This window comes from Oryza sativa, chromosome 8, assembly GCF_034140825.1.
Source record: "Oryza sativa Japonica Group chromosome 8, ASM3414082v1".
Classification (NCBI taxonomy): domain Eukaryota; kingdom Viridiplantae; phylum Streptophyta; class Magnoliopsida; order Poales; family Poaceae; genus Oryza; species Oryza sativa.
The window spans coordinates 24,911,750-24,931,865 of NC_089042.1; the positions used below are offsets into that span (position 1 = coordinate 24,911,750).

Consider the following 20,116-nt stretch of genomic DNA (forward strand, 5'->3'; position numbering starts at 1 on the left):
TCGGTGAACTCTTGTATATTAAGGGTCGTTGAAACATATGACCTACATTCGCTGGTGCTTCCACTGTTTCACAAGGGAGAACATAAGGCGAAAGGGTGTGTGCGTGGACCGATGGCTTGGCCGAAATGTGGCAATAGGCGTGTGCGGAAAAAATAACTAAAAATAGAATCTAGAATATAAAACCTATAAAACAGATATAAGGCAGTGTAGAAGAGATACTACATTACAAATTAAAAAAGGCTGAAAAATTCGTAAAAAAAATCCTACATTCAAACAACTTAAAGTATTTCTAAGGACATAATCAAATTATGATAGTAATCTATGGATGATTATGGATGGTTTGATTTTTACAAATTATACATGTTTTTAATTTGAACCACTTATTTAAATTAAATTTTTGTTGCTATGCTTTTTTTCATTTTCAAGCCGTATAGGACAAAAAAGAAACACAGTTAATTTTTTATGCAACCTATTACATTTTGCATTTTTTTATGAAGAACCATCCTAGCAAAAAAAATCCATTGTATTTTGATAAGGCCAAAAATCATAATATTACCTCTCTTTTCTCTCTATTTTTTATTTCTCTAACCTTCCTCTCCTCCTATTATCTTTTTTATTACACTTTTATCTTAATTTTTTCAGCCTTCTTTCATCTGTGATGTGCTATTTTATCATATCATATGCATATAAGTTTCATGTACGCACCAACAAATAAATATTACCGAAAAATATAGTAAAAATTGTGTATATACTTTTAATAGTATTATTCCTACATGTAAAATCTTAACCTTAAATTCCTTATATCTTAGATGTAACAAAAAAAATAGAATCTAAGTCTTGAGGCTATAAATCCATTAGAATTTTATCTTTTTGTTAGTCTCTATGTAGGATGAATTTGAAGATGTGACTTTACACGTAGATGTAATATTATTGAAAGTACATGTACATTTTTTCTATATTTTTCGGTAATATTTATAAATTGGTGTGCACAGTGTATATACGTGAGGACTTGTGTGAATATGATATTTCTCGGTAAGGAATAACTCTATACGTTTCAGTCAGAGCATAGAGAAAAATATATAATTGCCTTCCATTGTTATGTTTACATGCATTGATTTATCTAGAATGTATGAATTCAACTGAGCCAGACATTCGCTGCCAACGAAAAGATTTCGGGAATTGTTTATGACGGGATAGAAACAATTCTTCATTTCCAAAACAATAAAGCAAGATCACTTCTTGCACTACTGACATGCTTTACAAACGTTGTACATATAACAAACAGCAATTCTAGTTCAGGCCAAAGACAAACATCATCGAGGATAGGTACCAGACGACAATATTTCCTCTTCCATAGTGTATTGTCTTGTTGATTCGTCAGTGATTCCTCTAGTCGACAAATAATCACATACAATTTGGTCCCCATCACATCTATTTGATGTTGTACCAAGTGTAGCATGCTTCTTCTTAACTCGTATATTTTCAAGTGCCATCTCCACTTCTCTCATTGTAGGCCGGTCATCTCCCTTCAATTTAATACACGTTGCTGCTAGTGCAGCTACTTCTTGGACTTCTCCATCTCCCTCTTCCATGACTTGAGGATCTAATATGTCGACCAAGTTGTTTTCTGTATGTAGTGAAACAAAATGTAAAACAAGAGCATCGCCGTTGCTAGAGGTGTGTACAAACGGCTTCTTTCTAGTAAGCAATTCCACGAGAAGAACACCAAAACTAAAAACATCACTCCTGTCAGTTAGCCTTCCAGTGTAATAGTACATTGGATCTAAATATCCAAATGTTCCCTGAACAGCTGTTGTCACTCCTGTTTGATCGATTGGAATGTACCTTGAAGCTCCAAAGTCTGACACCTTTGCTGTCAAGCTATCATCAAGAAGTATATTGGAAGATTTAATATCTCTATGGAATATTGGCATAGAACTAGCTGAATGCAGATACGCAACAGCTCTAGCAACTTCAAGTGCAATCCTTAGTCGGTCATCCCACGGAACTGACATTGGCCCTTCAACATGAAGATGATCATAAAGTGTTCCATTTGAAACAAACTCATAAACCAACAATGGAACTTCTGTCTCAAGGCAGCATCCTAGGAGCTTCACTACATTTCTATGGTTGATTTGGGAAAGAACTGCAACCTCATTTATGAATTGGTCAATTTCTCGTTGTACTACTATCTTTGATTTCTTGATGGCCACAACATGTAGGTCAAGTATTCCCTTGTACACAATGCCATGCCCTCCCCCACCAACCTCACGACTTTTATCAAAATTGTTTGTGGCCTTCTCTAGATCTGATAAGGTAATGATCATTCTTTCCCCAATGTCCACCTTTTGTGAAATTAATTGCTGCAATAGCAACCCATGATTTTGCTTGAAAAATCTTTCTTTTGTTTTCTTCATCTTCCGTAGCTTAATCTTACGTGTTGCGAGGGGAGCACAAAGAGCCAGAAGCAAAAGAACTGTGCCGCCACTGACTACAAGACCAATGCTTAAACCTGAAAAATTACGGAGAAAAAATCAGTATGAGATATCATGCAATGATGCAAGAGAGTTATCTAGAGGATAGACCGTGCATTGAAGTTGTCAATGTTATAGTCTGTACCATAGGATCATACGAGTTATAGAAACACGATTCTATAAGATAATTCCAGTAAAGATCCTATGCAGGATAGTAAGAAAGAACATAATAAATAGTGGTAGAAACCTTGTAAATATTAATATCATGCTTTTTCGGGTACAAACCTGACACAACAAAATTAGTTGCAATGCGCATACGGTGAATCACAGTCTACTTTAGTTGATCTGTTGATGCAACACATCATGATTTTTTAGGTACAGAACTAACACAACAAAATTACATAACAAATCACATAGTCTACTTTTAGTTTATTCAACATATCACCACAGTGCCGTATTATTTGTTCAAAGTGAACAACTATGTTTTTCCTTTAAAAGTAACCACTCAAGCTCACATAATCATGTAGCTTCCCACATTTTAGTGGTGATCATAAACAAATGGTTACTGAAAAAGTGCAGAACAATCTGCTTCTAAATACAAAGGCTATTATTTTTATTTAAAAAAATAGTAGTGTGTGCTGCGACGTGTAAGAGCAGAATGTGAAACAAATAATTGAAGAGCTCATGTAAAATGAATAAAACAGTTCTTCAGAGAAACAAACGAAAAACAACTGGAATGCGCAATTATTTGCACTCAGGTAATGAAGATAGAACAGAGCAACAGACATGTTTAATTGGCAGAGAATTAATAAAAACTACTGAACATTCCTTTCAAAAAAATATCAATTACTGGATACCAACTGCCAGCTATGTAGATGCCATTACCACCAGTCTCATTACTAAAAAAAATCTACATATAGAGTTGATGGCATGAGTACAAGGTAATTAGGGAGTGATTGTCACCTTGAGAGGAATTCTTTATCTTGATGCATCCCCCTTCCATCAAGGGATTGCCGTAAGTCCCATCAGGACAGCGGCAATGAAATGTTCCGGGCATATTTACGCAGGTACCATAGCATGAGTGGAGTTTCCAGTGTGAACATTCGTCAATGTCTAACCAAATAATGAAGAAGCATGTAATTAGACTGGGAAAATAGCCACATAGATGTATACTTATCGAAGCACCGAGCTGTTTTCAACTGATTTCCATTTTAACTTTGTATGACTTAAAGAAAATAAAAGCAGGTTGAATTGACTTGTTTACCTTGGCATCCGTTTGGAATGTAAGGGTTGCCTTGATAACCAGCATTGCAGCGACACTGATAGCCATTGTAGACATAGCTTGTATAGTTTTGACAATAGCTGTTACTGCTGCGGCATGCAGGTGCAGGGGCTGCAGATGGCTTCGTACCACATGTCGAATTGCTAATAGCCCAGTCCAGCAAAGCTGGGAGTGCACTGACAGTTTCAAAGATAAGGCGTGTGGCATTATAGGACCCCTCCTCAGCTATGTACACAGAGGACTCTGCATCAAACTCTGAAATTTCATTGGCAGGTTGGATCTGGATGCTATAGGATGTGTAGCCTTTGGGGATGGCCGCACTGCAGCAGCCAATACCAGAACACTCGTTGCGCATTGGGAACTGAAAAGGTTGGCCTTTCTTGGGGGCTGGAGGGCAGTAAGTAGCACAGGCATTGACAGTGGAATTATCGCCTCCAAGAAGAAGAACTTGAACATTGCTGCATGATAGAACCAGGAACTTGTTCTTGTACGGCGAGATGAAGAACGGGCCGCCCTTTCTCAGTCCACCCCATGTGTGGTATTTCCCTGTCTTGTTGACACTGCCAGTTCCAACAGCACTTGATGTTGATACTGGAACGATACTGCTGCTGTTGATGCGCACCGTGCCACTAGGAATCGAGATCTCGAGCACTTCAACGGAGCCATCACCAAGGAACAGCTTGGGCGGCTTGTGCGAGCGATCGCAGGTGAGGTTGAAGCCCTCGTGGTAGCAGCCAGGCTCTACTCCAAATGGATAGGAGATTCCGATGTTGCCACAGTGGGTGCTGCAATTAGCTGCTGCCGCCGTTGCTACACCCAACAGCAGCTGTAGCAGCAGAACTGCAAGTACAGATAGCGAAAACACAACTCTCATACTTGCGAACCTCTCCATATGTTGAACTGATGCTCTCTCAATCTCCACTGACTAGGCAGATGGCACTTGAGCTTCTTGTAGTCTCCATTCCCCAAGCTAATTAACCACTACTCTACCCTTATGCATCCAACCTACCAAATGAAACTACGAGGAATTCGGGCACTATCAACACGATTTGATTAAGTTGAACAACCTTCCTTTCCCTGCAGCTAACAACCCAAATAGGACAGCACAGCACTCCCCATTTTTCAGAGAAAGCGACAGGACTCCAATTCAAAATAAGAATTAACAACAGCTAGTAGCAAGATAAAAATTAAGGGGCATTTGCATCATTCAACCACGTGGTCGTTACATTATAAATAAATAAAACTATAAAAGTAGATTTAATCTTTTGCATGCTTTCGATGACTATGAGTAGGAATCTTGACTTGTGTTTCAGTTGGAAGAGTAAATAAATCTAGATGCAAAGGTAGTTCACAAAGTCGATGGCTGCTCAAATTGCTCATGCTATGGTAAATACAAGGGGGGATGATTACGAAACCTTGGTTAAAATCGATGGAGAGCGCGGAGTCACACCGAAGTTGGCGGAGGCGCCGATCCGATCGTGACGCCGTCGGCGCACAACCAGCCGGCGCTCGGCATGGCACCTCCGCCCGATTCGATTCCCCCGCCGACGGAATCTACGCCGCCGCCGCTCGCTTCAACGTCCGCAACCGCGACAGCGCCCCTGTGAGCGTCGTTCCCCTCGATGGCTCATGGCTCCCCCCGCCGCCGCTGTTTCCGTTTCCGCGTAGCAGGTGGGGCTGAGCCGGAGCCCGCGGCCGGAGCGGCCACCGGTTCCATCGGAGCCGCCCATGCACGCCGCCGCGCCGCGGTTCCGTTCCTGGTCTTCATTTATCTCCTAAAAATATACTCCCTCCACGCCGTTGACTTTTTTAAACATGTTTGACCATTTATCTTATTCAAAAACTTTTGTAAAATGTGTAAAACTATATGTATACATAAAAGTATATTTAACAATAAATCAAATGATAAAAAAAGAATTAATAATTACTTAAATTTTTTGAATAAGACGAACGGTCAAATATTTTTAAAAAAGTCAACGGCGTCAAACATTTTAGGATGGAGGAAGTATATGGTTGCAGCTGGTTTATAGTCTGCTATTGTACATGCTCTAAGTGATTGTTGCATTTAGGTTAGGTTTTAGTAGTACCACTGTGGCATAGTTGGGTAAAATCTTACTAATGTAAAATTCCTAGGTGATTCTGCATTATACATACCTACGAAGTGCAATACCTGTTAAATTTAACCGTTCGATCTGTTCACGCCATGACATTTTGACATCTTCTTCTCCCTCCTTTTTTTTTTGTTGCAAAATTTGTCTGTTTGAGAATCAAACCCTATAAATCTAGTTCACAATGGTGATGTTGTGGTAAACAAAAGTTCATCATGGCGATGTTGTGTTCAAAAAATAGTTCATAATGGTGATGCGTATCTGAAGTTTGAACGGGTGGAAATTGTTTTCAAGTTTCCTAATCATGTTTGGCCTGCCGGCCGGACCGTCCTTGTCACTGCCGTTCATTTTCCATTTTAACGTATGTTCAACACTTCAATGTAATTAATCTAATTTTCTGCAATCTAATGAGGTCAGCAGTTTGACTGGACATAGTCTTGCCTTCTGTGGTTGGATACAGAAGTAGATAAATATGTCTGAGCTTTCTTCAGGTTTGTTTTTTGGGGAGCTCCAAACTGCAAAACTCAAAAGAAATGAAATTTCCAATGTATTGTGGTTCCTTTCATGTCCTAGATTGACTCTTTTTAAACCTGCCGTCCTGTCCTTTAAGGTTGATAAAGTGACATATAACCACCCTGATTTGATACGCAACAATTATCGGTGCAATCTGATAACATCTTTATAGTGTAATATATAACCGGTGAAGAAATTTTCCAAGGTAGCAAAAGACCAGTTCCTGCAAATGCTTTGTCAAGGCCTATATATGTGACATGAACTGTGTCCTAAGTCCAAACCACCAAGCCACACTGATCAGGGCACCTATTCATGTCAGTAAAATGCATGTTTTTGCCATAGCCACACTGCACTTGCTGCAGTTTCTAGCAGCAATACCCCTGATACTTTCATATAACATAGCATTGCCTGGTTGCACTGACACATGCGGAAACACAACCATACCTTACCCATTCGGTATTGGCGACGAACGGTGCTTCCGCGAGGGCTTCAAACTAGTGTGCGACCCAGCTTATGATCCCCCCAAGCTCTTCATGAACGGCCCTGGATATGAAGTTCACAAGATAAAGCTGGCACGTAGAGTTCTGCACCTTGATACCGGCATCACCCAAATGTTGGGGGGAGACAGCTACAACCAGAAATGGATCCTCGACTTGGATGACAAACTCTTCCGGGTATCGGCAGACATGAATGTTTTCATCACCCTGGGTTGTGGTTTCCACTTCTTCATAGGTAGTTCTCCTGCAGCAGCAGGAGACAATGCTACTAGCAGCAGCAACTGCGTTTCGAATTGCCGCCCAGGTTACCCCATACTGGCAACGGATGGCACATGCTATGGCATTGGCTGCTGCAACGCATCGGTGGTTGAAGACCACAACTCCTACACGATCAAGCTTCTCTCCCTGCAGTCTAGTCCAAGGGCGGTGCCGTTCAACGCGAGCATGGTGGTGGTGAAGGGGGAGTGGTGGAGGAGGGCAGACAATGCCATGCTGCTGCAGCAAGAGGTCCTGTCAAGGCTGGGTGCCATCGCTGGGGCGCCGGATGCTGCAAGGAATGTGGGTGTCCGGACTGTGGTTAACTGGATGCTGGGTAACTCATCGTGCGTGGAAGCTAAGAAGTTGAGTGATTTTGGGTGTCTCAGTGACAACAGTGAGTGTTTTGATGGCCCTGCAGGGAGAGGCTATGCGTGCAAGTGCCGCTCAGGATATGATGGTAACCCTTACATGCCAAATGGATGCCAAGGTATGATACTCTCTGCAGATATGTCAGTATGTGCACTCATGGTTTTGATGTCACTTAAAGAGTTATAAAAAAATTTGAGAGCGTAGATTATTGTCTCATATCACTCCACAAGCGTGCAAGACTACAAGTTTTCTACAAGTTGTAACAACAGAACTGGCTATAAATAGTGCCTCTACTTTTCATAGGTTTAATTTGTTCCTTTTGTTTCTCTATACGTGTATCAGTTTTGGAGTTAAGAAATTTTCAGAACTATTCGATCGACACTTGAGAGGTTATAACTTAGAAGCATGCAAGGGCACATACCCAGATTAAACAGTAAAATGCAGCTCAGATACATTTAACCTTATTGCGTGATCACTTTGCACAATTTAATTTTTATTTCCTTTTTCACAGATATTAATGAATGCATGCTGCCAAATCCACCCCTATGCTTTGGGAAATGCATAAATACAGTAGGATCATATGAGTGTATCTGTCCAGGTGGCACATCTGGTAACGCCCATATACAAAATGGATGTGTTTCAAGCAAACTTAAATTTTCAGGTAACAGAAAGAAAGTTCAGTCAATGTCTGAGGGTACTGTTCATTACTATGTTTCTTGTTGAGATCAATTTAACGGAGTAAACGATTTAAAATTTACATTTTCTTACAAATCCAGGACTCATCATTGGAATAGGACTTGGTGGCAGTCTAATCATCGTGGTACTAATTCTTACTGGAATTGTCGTAAGGCGAAAGTTCAAGTCTCGAAGGGCCAAAAAACTGAAGGAATTCTTCTTCAAGCAAAACCGAGGATTGTTGCTTCATCAACTTGTAGACAAGGATATCGCTGAAAGGATGATCTTCAGCTTAGAAGAGCTTGAGAAGGCGACAAACAATTTTGACGAGTCTCGAAAGCTTGGTGGTGGTGGCCATGGAACCGTCTATAAAGGGATTTTGTCTGACCAACGTGTTGTTGCTATCAAGAAGTCAAGATATGCTATTAAGAGAGAAATTGATGGATTTATTAACGAGGTTGCCATACTTTCCCAAGTAAATCACAGGAATGTAGTGAAGCTTTTTGGATGTTGTCTTGAGACAGAAGTTCCATTGTTAGTCTATGAGTTCATTCCAAATGGAACACTTCATGAATATCTTCATGTCAACTCTGCACAATCAGTCCCATGGAAGGAACGGCTGAGGATAGCACTTGAAATAGCTAGGTCTCTTGCTTATCTACATTCAGCTGCTTCGGTATCAATCATCCACAGAGATATCAAGACCACCAACATTCTACTTGATGATAGGTTCATAGCAAAAGTATCCGACTTCGGAGCTTCTCGAGGTATCCCAATTGATCAAAATATTGTAACTACTACTATCCAGGGAACTTTTGGATACTTAGATCCAGAGTACTACCGTAAAAGCCGACTTACGGAGAAAAGTGATGTATACAGCTTTGGTGTCATACTTGCGGAGCTAATAACACGAAGAAGGCCAACTTCCTACATATCACCAGAAGGCTTCAATCTAACCGAACAATTTATCTTGCTAGTTAGTGAGGACAGGCTCTTGGAAATAGTAGACAGTCAAATCACTAAGGAGCAGGGAGAAGAAGAAGCCAGAGAAGTGGCAGAAATTGCTGTTATGTGCTTAAACTTAAAGGGTGAAGACAGGCCGACAATGCGGCAGGTTGAGGTGAAACTTGAAGGGTTGCAGGGTGCTGTAAACACTATCAGAGGTCGACGTGCAGTTCAGTTGAATTCTCCATTGACTGAAGAGAGCGATTCCAACATCGTTGCTGTTGGTGACGCTGGTTATCACAACTCAAGCAGGCGGCTCAGTATGGAGGAGGAATTCTGGTCATCTATGAGCTTTCCTCGTTGACCATCTTGTTTCTCATCCAGCTCATAAGATTTTTTGTTTTGTTGGTCTTTTTTTAAGTTTCTCTTGGAACATCTGCAATTGCAAGGAACTTCCAAGCTGTATCAGTAGGATCCTCCACAACTCGTGCGATTTCAACAAAACTTGAGAACTTGGCACTTCCCTGCAGTCCTGTACTGTCCGTGTAATAACTTATACTCCCTCCGTCCCAAAAATAATAATAAACATAGTACGGGATGCGACACATCCTAGCACTACGAATAGAAATATTACTAGCTTTGTTAGGAGTAGTCCTAGTTCCAAGTGATCCTTTCAGTTATCACTATGGATCTGCCAAACTGATATGTAATATGCAGAACAGTTAACTAAACTTATAGTGGATATTCAGTTATACATTGTCAGTGCACCAATACAAGGTGACTGAGTAGTAATAATTCATTAATAACTCAGTTCAGATCGCCTGATGAGTCCGATGTGTTATCATTCCTGCAAGGACAGATTGAGATGATGATTCTATTGGCACTGAAACATGCAAGATCTGAAGAGTGGAACTGGTGCAGCTTGTAGAGAGAACTGATCAAAATAGGTACACTCCTGTTAATCATGATATATTACGAAAAGAAACAGAAGAGATCATAAGGGAATTTTTCTTGTAGAGTATGCAATCTTGCTGTATCAAATTTACAGGGATCACTGATGTATGGATGTATGCTTTATCCTTGAGATTGACAGAAGTAAAGTGAAGTTAAAGATTAGGGTTTCTTTCCTAGTCCCAAGTTGTTTTGCTTGTGGATTGGGTCATAGCTTTGCTGAGTTTCGTTGCTGCTTCTCTGTTTGCTGGTTGCTTCAAAGGTGTGATCTCCTATAAGGTATAATTAATCTAAGTTATATTTAGTTACAATTATGCATCTTCGTTGATTGCGGATTTTTTTTAGATAATGGAATGAAACATCCCGGCCTTTGCTCATGAGAGCTACAACCAATTATTATAAGAAGTAGCACACTAAAAAGGCGTAGTCCAAAATTAAACAAGCACACCAACCAAAAATAAAAGAAGTCCTAACATGACAAGAAAAACATTATTCCAGTCTATTGGTGAATCTCCATCCATGGTTGGTAAAAAGTTGCATAACCGTTGACTCAAGGTTACGACATGCAACAGACATGAATTCTCCATCTTCCTCACACTTTTGTAGTTGAGCCCACAGTCTAAGCCAATATGTTGCCTTGAAAATCACCTGCATATAGGAAACAGATGGTGATTTGTTAAAAACCCTATCATTTCCACACAACCACAGAGCCCAACATAAAGCCGAGGCACCAACAAGTATCAGTTTACTCTTTTCCTTGTCCACACCCTGAAGCCAACCATCAAACATATGAGATATACTTCTAGGGAGGTATAAACCAAAAGAGAACTGAACCATTCTCCAAATAAACTTTGCATAATGACAATCTATAAACAAATGTTGAATAGACTCATTTTTTATGCAATCGTTGATTGCGGATACCAACAAGTTTTCCTTGTACTAGTATCGGCATTGCGGTTCTGCAGGTATCGGCCCACGCCGTTCTCCTATTGTGCACTTTCTCTGGTGTCAGAGAAACCTACTCTTTTTGAGGTATCAAAGTAGAGGGTGCCATGGTGGGGGTGTGAAAAAGACGGTATCATAGCATGGGTTCGGTGTAGGAATGAAACACCTCTCCTATATGATGCCCCTAAGTACCATATATTGGAATACAAAATTAAGCTATGTGTAAAAATATCTATTATCTTTTCTCATACTGGGTTTCAAAAAGACATTTCCCTACTGTCTCTTTATTCAAAACTTATATACAACTAGCCCTTTCGTCCAATGGACATGGTCACCTCCATGATTGTCCCTTTTGGCTATGCCATTCCTCCATGACAACCTTGATCATAAGCTCTACTTGTGTAAAGCTCAACTTTTCTCCCACCTTTGCATAGGTGCAAAGGTTAATGATGGCTTATTACTTTTTTTGCGGGGTATCGCGCGATGTGGCTGCCAAACCAGCATTGGTAGGACAAGTGCCTTTGAGATGCCCTGGCCCTAGACACTTGAATCAATGGCCAATGAGCCAGAGGGGGATGAGGTGAGCCAGGGTAAAGGCATATGGTAGGACAGTGGAGTATCATAAGGGCCCGGTAGCTTTCTGTTTCATCTACACCAACACCCAACCATCCGTAACTTCCTACTTGGAGGGCCCTACCGATGAGCGAGCGATGATAGCCCATGAGGGAGTGGTGAAGGAGAGGATGGGTGCTCTGTGCTTTGTCTGGGTGGAGACAAGTTGGTCCAAGAGGGACCGTTGGTCGCGCGTAGGTAGGAGTGTGGGAGGCACTCATGACTACTTAAACTAAGTTTTTTGAAATGAATCGCACAAGACTGTGAGGTTTCACCTTGATAAAAGATCATAGCTCTGACAGACTATAATCAGGAAAACAAAAGAAAAGGACAAGCCACACCACATGCCTACAACACAAGCACCTATTGTAGATGAACAAACAGGAGCATAACCTTCCAACACACTAATTCCATCCACGCCTTTGCATTTAGGGCAGAGAAGGCAAGAGAGAAGGATGGATCCGCTCTCCCTTACAAGACCCTCCAAAGTGACCAACTTGAGGTAGCTAGGGCGCTGCCACAAGATAACAATTTGTCTGGACGAGGCATTGTTAGGAAATAGATTTTCAAATGATTCCTCTAGGGAGGATGTGACACCGAAAGCGTTGCCGTCGACCGCCCTAGAGAACCAAGGCATGGTTTTCACCTGAAGCATTCCAAACATGGAGAAGGAAAGAGATTCCATGACAATGCCCTTTGGAGGGTTGCGCTTCCCACCCTCTCTTGTCATTTTGTCCAAGTCATTACCAACGGCCTCCACCATCCAAGCCCCTTCAATGCACAACCATCACCCCAGGGCCCACTGCTGGCCAGCCTCCTCGCCACTTCCTTGTGCGAGCCCCACTATCACCGCCTCAAGGCAATGCCACCACTCGTCGTTGGTGACCAGACATGAAAAGGAGAACAAACTCCGCCGCCGCCACACCTAGCCTCATCAAGATGCTTCCTCCTATCTGCGCAGAAGTTGGCAACACCATGCCCTTTCCGTCACCAATGGCCAAGCTCAAGTGGATGGTGAGCAGCCACGAACACCACCTCACCAAGGGTCACCACAGTCGCTCCCTCTCCTCCCATCACCGCAAAAGCCTCCAACATTGCCATGTCTCATCATCGGTGATCAAGCATCACAGGAGGGGTGCAGTGGCCAACGTTGCCACACCTAGTCATCGCATAAACGCTCTGATCCCACCCATTCCTGCACCTCCATGTGGGCGGGCTTGCCTCGCCGGTCCGTCACTCTGTACCCACACCGTCGCAGCCCAACCGAGTTGCCTCTCATGTGCCAGGATGCCACTGGCCGCCACCACCTCAGGTCACCTCACCGTCGTTGCCGTAGTCCCTGTTAAATATGTGATCCGAATTTTAGGCCTACAATATATTCGGATTAGTTTCCTAGTAGGACTCCATGTCTTTTCCTATTAGGTGTCTTTCTTTTCTCTCCTATATATACTCTTGTAAGCCGTACAGAAAGGGGTGACGTTCCTATTGTTATTTCCATACGTTTGTAATCAACTATTCAATAGTGATCATTGCTTGTCAGCATTTCCACATAAAATTCGTGTCTCCATTGTGCATATATTTTCGTACCAGTCCCAATGAGCCATCGCGGCAGCCCATCAACTAGATCAAGTCAGGGGAGGGGTCATTTGGACTTGGTCTCTCCAAACTCCAATTAGCTAATGTCCTCTCTCTCTCTCTCTCTCTCTCTCTCTCTCTCTCTCTCCCACACACACACATACAATCAACTCGATTGTCATCGATGCTACCTCTTGCCTTTGCTTGGACTAGGGTTTGCAAGCTTGACCCACCAACACATACTGCAGAAAGACAATGAAGTTTGACGACTTCCTTTTGTGTAAGGAAAGGGCAAATGGCAAACGACATATTTACAAACGAAAAATAATTTATAATAAAACATTTATATACATGTTCTTAACAATCTAAAAACAAAAGGCTGAAAAATAAACTTCAATAAGAAAACCTCAAAATAAACTTCAAATTTAAGAATGAAAATTCAAATTTTGGCTGATAAGTATAAGCATAAGTAAAAAATAAGACTGCAAGCTCCACCAATCAGTTATGGGGGATAAAGAGGGTACGATGAATTTAAATCCAGCTGACCCCTCAGGTACAAGCAAGTAGTAGATGAGCACACATTTTCCTTTCGTTAATTTAATGTTTTATAGTACGCTAGCATTGACTTGACCTCTCCTAGTGCAACTTGATCTTCAAATTGAACACTGATCGACGTCGACGCCTTAACTAAGCTAACAGTGAACAAACTCAATGCACACTTTAGTGGTTACGATGGACCGGACGTCGACGAATGAACATCCGGTGTGCACATTGCCAGCTGGTACGTACTGGCTCAATCATCTCAATCGCATATAAAAGGTAGTTATAAGTAGCACTTTGTAAGCAGGTTTGAGGCACACTGCGAAGAATCAAAGATGGAGAAACATGCAGTAGCATTAGCAGCATTCACTTTTCTAGCCGCCCCCCTGCTGCAGCTGCTGTTGTTTGTCGCGGGGAACGGCAGCAGCTGCACCACCAGCTGCGGCAACGTGAGCTTCGAGTACCCGTTCGGCGTGGAGGCCGGGTGCTACCACCCGGGGTTCGATCTCACCTGCAACCACTCGTACAGCCGCCCAGGCTGTTCCTGGGCCAAGAAAGCAGCACCATGCATCAGGTGCTCGAGATCTCCATCCCCAACGGCACCGTGCGCATCAACAGCAGCCGCATGGTGTTTGCGTCTGCCGTTTTAGAGAACAGCACCACCATGCGGTGGGAGGTGGGTAAATCCTACTTCCTGTCGGATTTAAACATTATAGCGTTGGTAGGATGCAACGCCCAGGTCTCCCTCCGCGATTGGGGCGATACACTCGTCAACTCCTGCATCACGTCGTGCCCTCTATCACTCGACTCCGGTAATGGCTCCTGCTCAGGAATTGGCTGCTGTGAGGCAAGCATTGCTATGCACATACCGGTCTACAGCATTAGCGCCAACCAAGTGGTGGACCCGGGTGCAGGACCTGACCCTAATGAACCAAATTTTTTCGTGTACATAGTAGATCAGGCGTCGTTTTATTTCGACACCAACATGGTTACTAAGGGCATCAGCAATACTCCTGAAGCGCTCCCAGCCATGTTAAACTGGCTTATACTCAGCAATTCATCAGCGTGCTCGGCATCGACCAATGCTTCTGCACCTTCGTCTGCCCCCGAATGTTGCAGCGCCAACAGCTTCTGCAAAGGTTACAACGGTACTACTGCTGACTACGATGGGTATCGGTGCTACTGCTCCGATGGCTATGAAGGAAATCCTTATGTTGATGGTGGATGCCGCGGTAAGTATGTAGTACTACCTCCGTTTCAGATTATAAGACTTTTTAGCATTGTCTATATTCAATAGATGTTAATAAATCTAGACACACATATATGTCTACATTCATTAACATATATATGAATGTGGGTAATGTTAGAAAGTCTTATAATATGAAACGAAGGAAGTACATAATATGCTCTAGACTCTTCTTTCAATATTTTTTTTATTTGTAATTGTATTTCAATATTAACTCTAAACTCATCATTTAATATTTCTTATTTTATAATTTTGAATTTTATTTATTCTAAATTGTATTTCTATATCAACTTTATACTATTTTTCCAATATTTCTTATTTTACTTATATCTAGATTGTATTTATATATCGACTCCATACTATTTTTCCAATATTTCTTATTTTACTTATATCTAAATTGTATTTCTATATGCACTTTAAAGTCTAAAATACAATTTTAATTTTATTATATTTTATTCTGAATTTCAGTTAGTTCTAAATTTCTATATGGACTTTATACTATTCTTCAATATTCCTTTTTTAAAAATTTTGATTTTTTTTTTGTTATTTCTAAATTGTATTTCTATATGGACTCTACCCCTTTGCCTTTAATTTTCTTTTTTTTAATTCCAAATTTTAGTTGGTTCAAAATTGTATACAATATGGACTCTAGACACCTCTTTCAATATACTCCCTCTATTTTAATATATGACGTAGTTGACTTTTTTTTATGATACGTTAACAATTCTTTTTTTAGAAAAAGTTGTGTAATTATCATTTATTTTATTGTGACTTAATTTTTCATCAAATATTCTTTAAGCATGACTTGAATATATATTTTTATATTTACACAAAATTTTGAATAAGACAAATGGTCAAATATTTGTTAAAATATCAACAGTGTAATATATTAAAAAAGGAGGTAGTACCTTATTTCTTAATTCCAAATTTCAGCTATTTTTAAATTGTATTTTCTACATGGACTCTATTTTTTTTCCGATTAATATGAGAAATTCTAAACCATGAGAACGAACGTGGAGGTTTTTTTCCCTGTTACTTTAATAAGTTAATAGATTGACCGGGGATTTATTCCACACCTCAGCAAGTGTGGAATTAATCATTTCCAACAAGTCTCCTTCTATTTTCGTGAGATGAGATTAACTGAACAAACTAGGCTTTAACTATTTATAAGTGAAAACCGACTAACCTTTGCTATCGGTTTTGTCCTTGATTGGTGGATGCTATCAACTTACATTAAGTTTTATATTTATTACTTTCTTACAGAGTTATTACAGTAGAAAGACTTAGTCATATTTTTACTGTAAAAAGTCTAATAACGTATACCCTCTGTCTTACCGGCCGACATAGTGGTAATAAGTGCGTTCTTATTTTAGTCTACCCTTCTCTTATTTAATCTAACTTAATTTGTTCTGTTCGTCTAGATATCGATGAATGCAAATCTCCACACATCTACCCCTGTTACGGCGACTGCAAAAATACACGAGGAGGGTATGATTGCCAGTGCCATCATGGATACAAGGGAAACGCTTCGATACTGAATGGATGTCAAGGTACGCATATATACTCCCATCGTATCAAACTACAATTACTTTATGCCTCTCCCTATTGACAGAGAAGTACGTAATAGACAGGCAGAGTAGCTTCATAGAGAAATTTAATAATTAGATTTTTTTTGTTAATTTGTTTTAATTGACACTTGTTTGGCGAAGTCCATATATATCCCGGCCCATCGTTGGGGATAGCCTGCCAGACAAGGCCTTGTAGAGTTGCATAATAATTTTCCAACATGGCAACCCATAATTTTGATACTAAGCTATTTAGTTTCAATTCCGTTGTATTATGTAATGTAAATAAAATAAAATGAAGTTTTACTTTCATTTTTTTTAATAGATTGTCCCATAATTTTCCAGCATTGCTACCCGTCCTTCCATTATATATGCTTACTAATTTATACTTCTTCTGGGCAAATTTATTTGACGTTGATATAACTTAGTTTAGTTCATTAGACATCAAATATTTCTTAATAGAGAGAGTAATTGATAATTTTATTTTTCCCGTGGTATTTGTCTAGATATTAACGAGTGTGCGGAACCAGAAAAATACTCATGCTATGGTGGACTCTGCATAAATACGCCAGGAGCTTTTGTTTGCCGCTGCCACGACGGAAGCTACGGTGATCCCTTCACAAAAGGAGGGTGCCGTTCATCTAAAGGTGACATTATTGCACAACTATACTACGTACCGGCTATATATTAATCTATCTATGTATGCCTATGTTAATTAGAAACTTCGAAGATGTTTCACGTTAACCGAAGAAACAGTGCACAACTCTAATCATCCGCCGAATTAATGGGTGAATTAAAAAGAAGGAACCCCTACGAGTTACAAGTTGATTATCAGTAATTTTAAAATTCAAAATTATACTAAAAATATACTGACTTGAGAGTTCAAACGCAGGTAAAACATTATATTTATTAATTATGTGTTCTAAAATTATTGAACATTGAGAAAAACATAAATCGAGACATTCACTTCTTCATTTTTATTTTATAAATAATTGTATTAATAAAATATAATGTTAATGTAGAATCGTAAAGGGTATTTCTTTACCCCAAAAGCTAGCCACTAAGAATGGGTTGAATTAGTTAGTACCACAAATTTTGACAATTTAACCCTTTGCAAAAACTATTTTTACAAATGAACCACCATCAAAACTTATTTCAAAAATGACCCTTTTGTTCAGCGGCAAATCGTGTGGCGCTGAACTTAGATACCTCAGTGCCAAATAGCACGGCGCTGAATGTATGTTGGCACGCTGACTTAGCCTCCCATCCGCGGTGGCACGGCATTCAGCGACAGTTGACGTGACGCTGAGGTGTCTAAATTCAACGCCACACGATTTGGCGCTGAAAAAAATGATCATTTTTGAAATAAGTTTTGGCGGCGGTTTATTTATAAAATTAGTTTTTGCAAAAAGTTAAATTGTCAAAATTTGTGTAGTTAGTACAGTCTTCAGCTGCGACTGTGCCACTCTAGCCATGGCTACAGTGATGGGCACGAAAGAAAGGGGTCGATCGAGGAAGAACTAAGGGATATGGTGACAAAATATGTCAACAAAACCATTGCCAAGTTTACTTTCAAAAAAGAACAAAATCATTGCCAAGTAAGATGTTTAACTAGACGAAATTCTTTTGTGTGCGTACGTGCGCTTTTAGCCTTCTTTTCATAATGTAGTATAGATTTTTCAAAGGAGGTGTACCGAGGCGCACCACAATGCCCCAATTATTTATTTTTATCATTGTGCTAATGTAACTCTCGTTCCGCAATTAAAAGTTCATCCCTGCATAATCATGAAATTAGTTTCTTAATGTATCCTTTCTTCAGGTTTGACCATTGGTCTAATAGTCAGCGGTGGTTCAGTCCTTCTACTTCTAGGGCTTGCTGCTCCCTTCATAGTTCGCAAGGTCAAGCTACAAAGGGTAAAGAAAATGAGGGATAAATTCTTTATGCAAAACCATGGGTTATTATTACAACAGTTAATATCACGAAACACAGACTTCGCCGAAAGAATGATCATTACCTTACAAGAGCTTGAGATTGCTACAAACAATTTTGACAAATCTCGTGAGGTTGGTACTGGAGGACATGGGGTCGTGTATAAAGGGATTATAGATCTACATGTTGTGGCCATCAAGAAATCAAAGATTGTTGTGCAAAGAGAAATAGATGAATTCATAAATGAAGTCGCAATTCTTTCCCAAGTGAACCATAGAAATGTGGTAAAGCTCCTCGGATGTTGCCTTGAGACAGAAGTTCCATTATTAGTTTATGAGTTCATTTCAAATGGAACCCTTTACCATCATCTTCATGTTGAAGGATCTATATCATTACCTTGGGATGATAGATTAAGGATAGCTCTTGAAGTTGCTAGAGCTCTTTCATATCTGCATTCATCGGCATCAATGCCAATATTTTATAGAGATATTAAATCTTCCAATATACTTCTTGATGACAACCTAACAGCAAAGGTATCCGACTTTAGAGCTTCAAGATATATCTCAATCAATGAAACAGGAATAACTACTGCAGTTCAAGGAACGATTGGCTACTTGGATCCTATGTACTATTATACGGGACGACTTACGAGCAAGAGTGATGTTTTTAGTTTTGGTGTTCTTCTTATGGAGCTACTTACTCGAAAGAAACCCATCGGTGGTACATTTGATAATGGCGATGGTCTTGTTTCACATGTTATCTCACTTCTCTCAAAAGGTAATCTTTATAATATAATAGATTCTCAAGTTAAAGAAGAGGAAGATGGAGAAGTCCTAGAAGTGGCAACACTAGCCACAACATGTACTAAGTTTAAAGGAGAAGAGCGGCCTACGATGAGAGAAGTAGAGATGGCACTGGAAAGCATAGTTTCAAAGAAAAGCTCCTTCTGTAACAAGAACAGTCAATCAAGTAGTAGATCCGATGAAAATCGAATTTTAGCTCTTTACATGTCGATCGAAGGAGTTACCAAGGACAAAACAATTACAATTACAGAAAGCAGCACGGAAGGGGAAATACCATTGTCGTCAAGGTTTTCTCGATAATCATTCTCTGTCCTGAACGAGAACGCCTTGCAAGAAAGCCGGAAACTTAGTTACATCGATCCTGTTCTGTTCTAAATGATTGCTAAAGTAATTTTGCTGTAAAACAATAATAATGCAACAGAAAAATTGTGTCGTATCAGAACTTTGAAGTACTTGTGGTTTAGTTCATGTTGATTAAGCATCTGATTCGATCAGTTTGCTCTAATGGACTGAAATTGCAGAGTGCCGTTTGTGTTTTCATTATTCATTGAATTATTCTGCTAGCGGCTGCAGAGCCCATCGGCTCTGTAGGCGTTCATTTTTACAGTTTATCTATCGCACCCGCGAAGAAAGATAATTTCGTTCTTTCTTATAGAATAAAAAGGGAAAAAACTCACTTCTACTTATTTTTTTTAACATGGATGGAATGAAAACTATGTCCTATCACCCTCGAAGCGGTGAAAATAATGCTTCGGCCCGAGTGTCCGAGGCTCCGGACGCCTCTCCGCTCGGCCCATTTCTCTCTAGAAAGTCGAGTCCTCCATCTTC

General features: G+C 40.2%; 2 protein-coding genes across 2 annotated transcripts; one reads left to right on the forward strand and one right to left on the reverse strand.

Moving 5' to 3' along the window:
• Nucleotides 1-1,066: 1,066 nt before the first annotated feature.
• On the reverse strand, nt 1,067-5,509 carry LOC4345956 (wall-associated receptor kinase 5). The gene is made up of 4 exons (XM_026019968.2): nt 5,172-5,509; nt 3,739-4,839; nt 3,438-3,587; nt 1,067-2,512 (listed from the first exon to the last, which is right to left on the reverse strand). The coding sequence occupies exons 2-4, from the start codon at nt 4,646-4,648 to the stop codon at nt 1,314-1,316; spliced, it is 2,259 nt and encodes a 752-aa protein (XP_025875753.1). The 5' UTR covers nt 4,649-4,839; nt 5,172-5,509; the 3' UTR covers nt 1,067-1,313.
• Nucleotides 5,510-6,700: 1,191 nt separating this feature from the next.
• LOC4345957 (uncharacterized) lies at nt 6,701-19,828 on the forward strand. Its single transcript, XM_015793613.3, has 8 exons — nt 6,701-7,619; nt 8,013-8,162; nt 8,278-9,441; nt 9,543-9,608; nt 14,059-14,976; nt 16,412-16,540; nt 17,062-17,202; nt 18,375-19,828. The coding sequence occupies exons 1-8, from the start codon at nt 6,701-6,703 to the stop codon at nt 19,586-19,588; spliced, it is 4,701 nt and encodes a 1,566-aa protein (XP_015649099.2). The 3' UTR covers nt 19,589-19,828.
• Nucleotides 19,829-20,116: the final 288 nt, after the last annotated feature.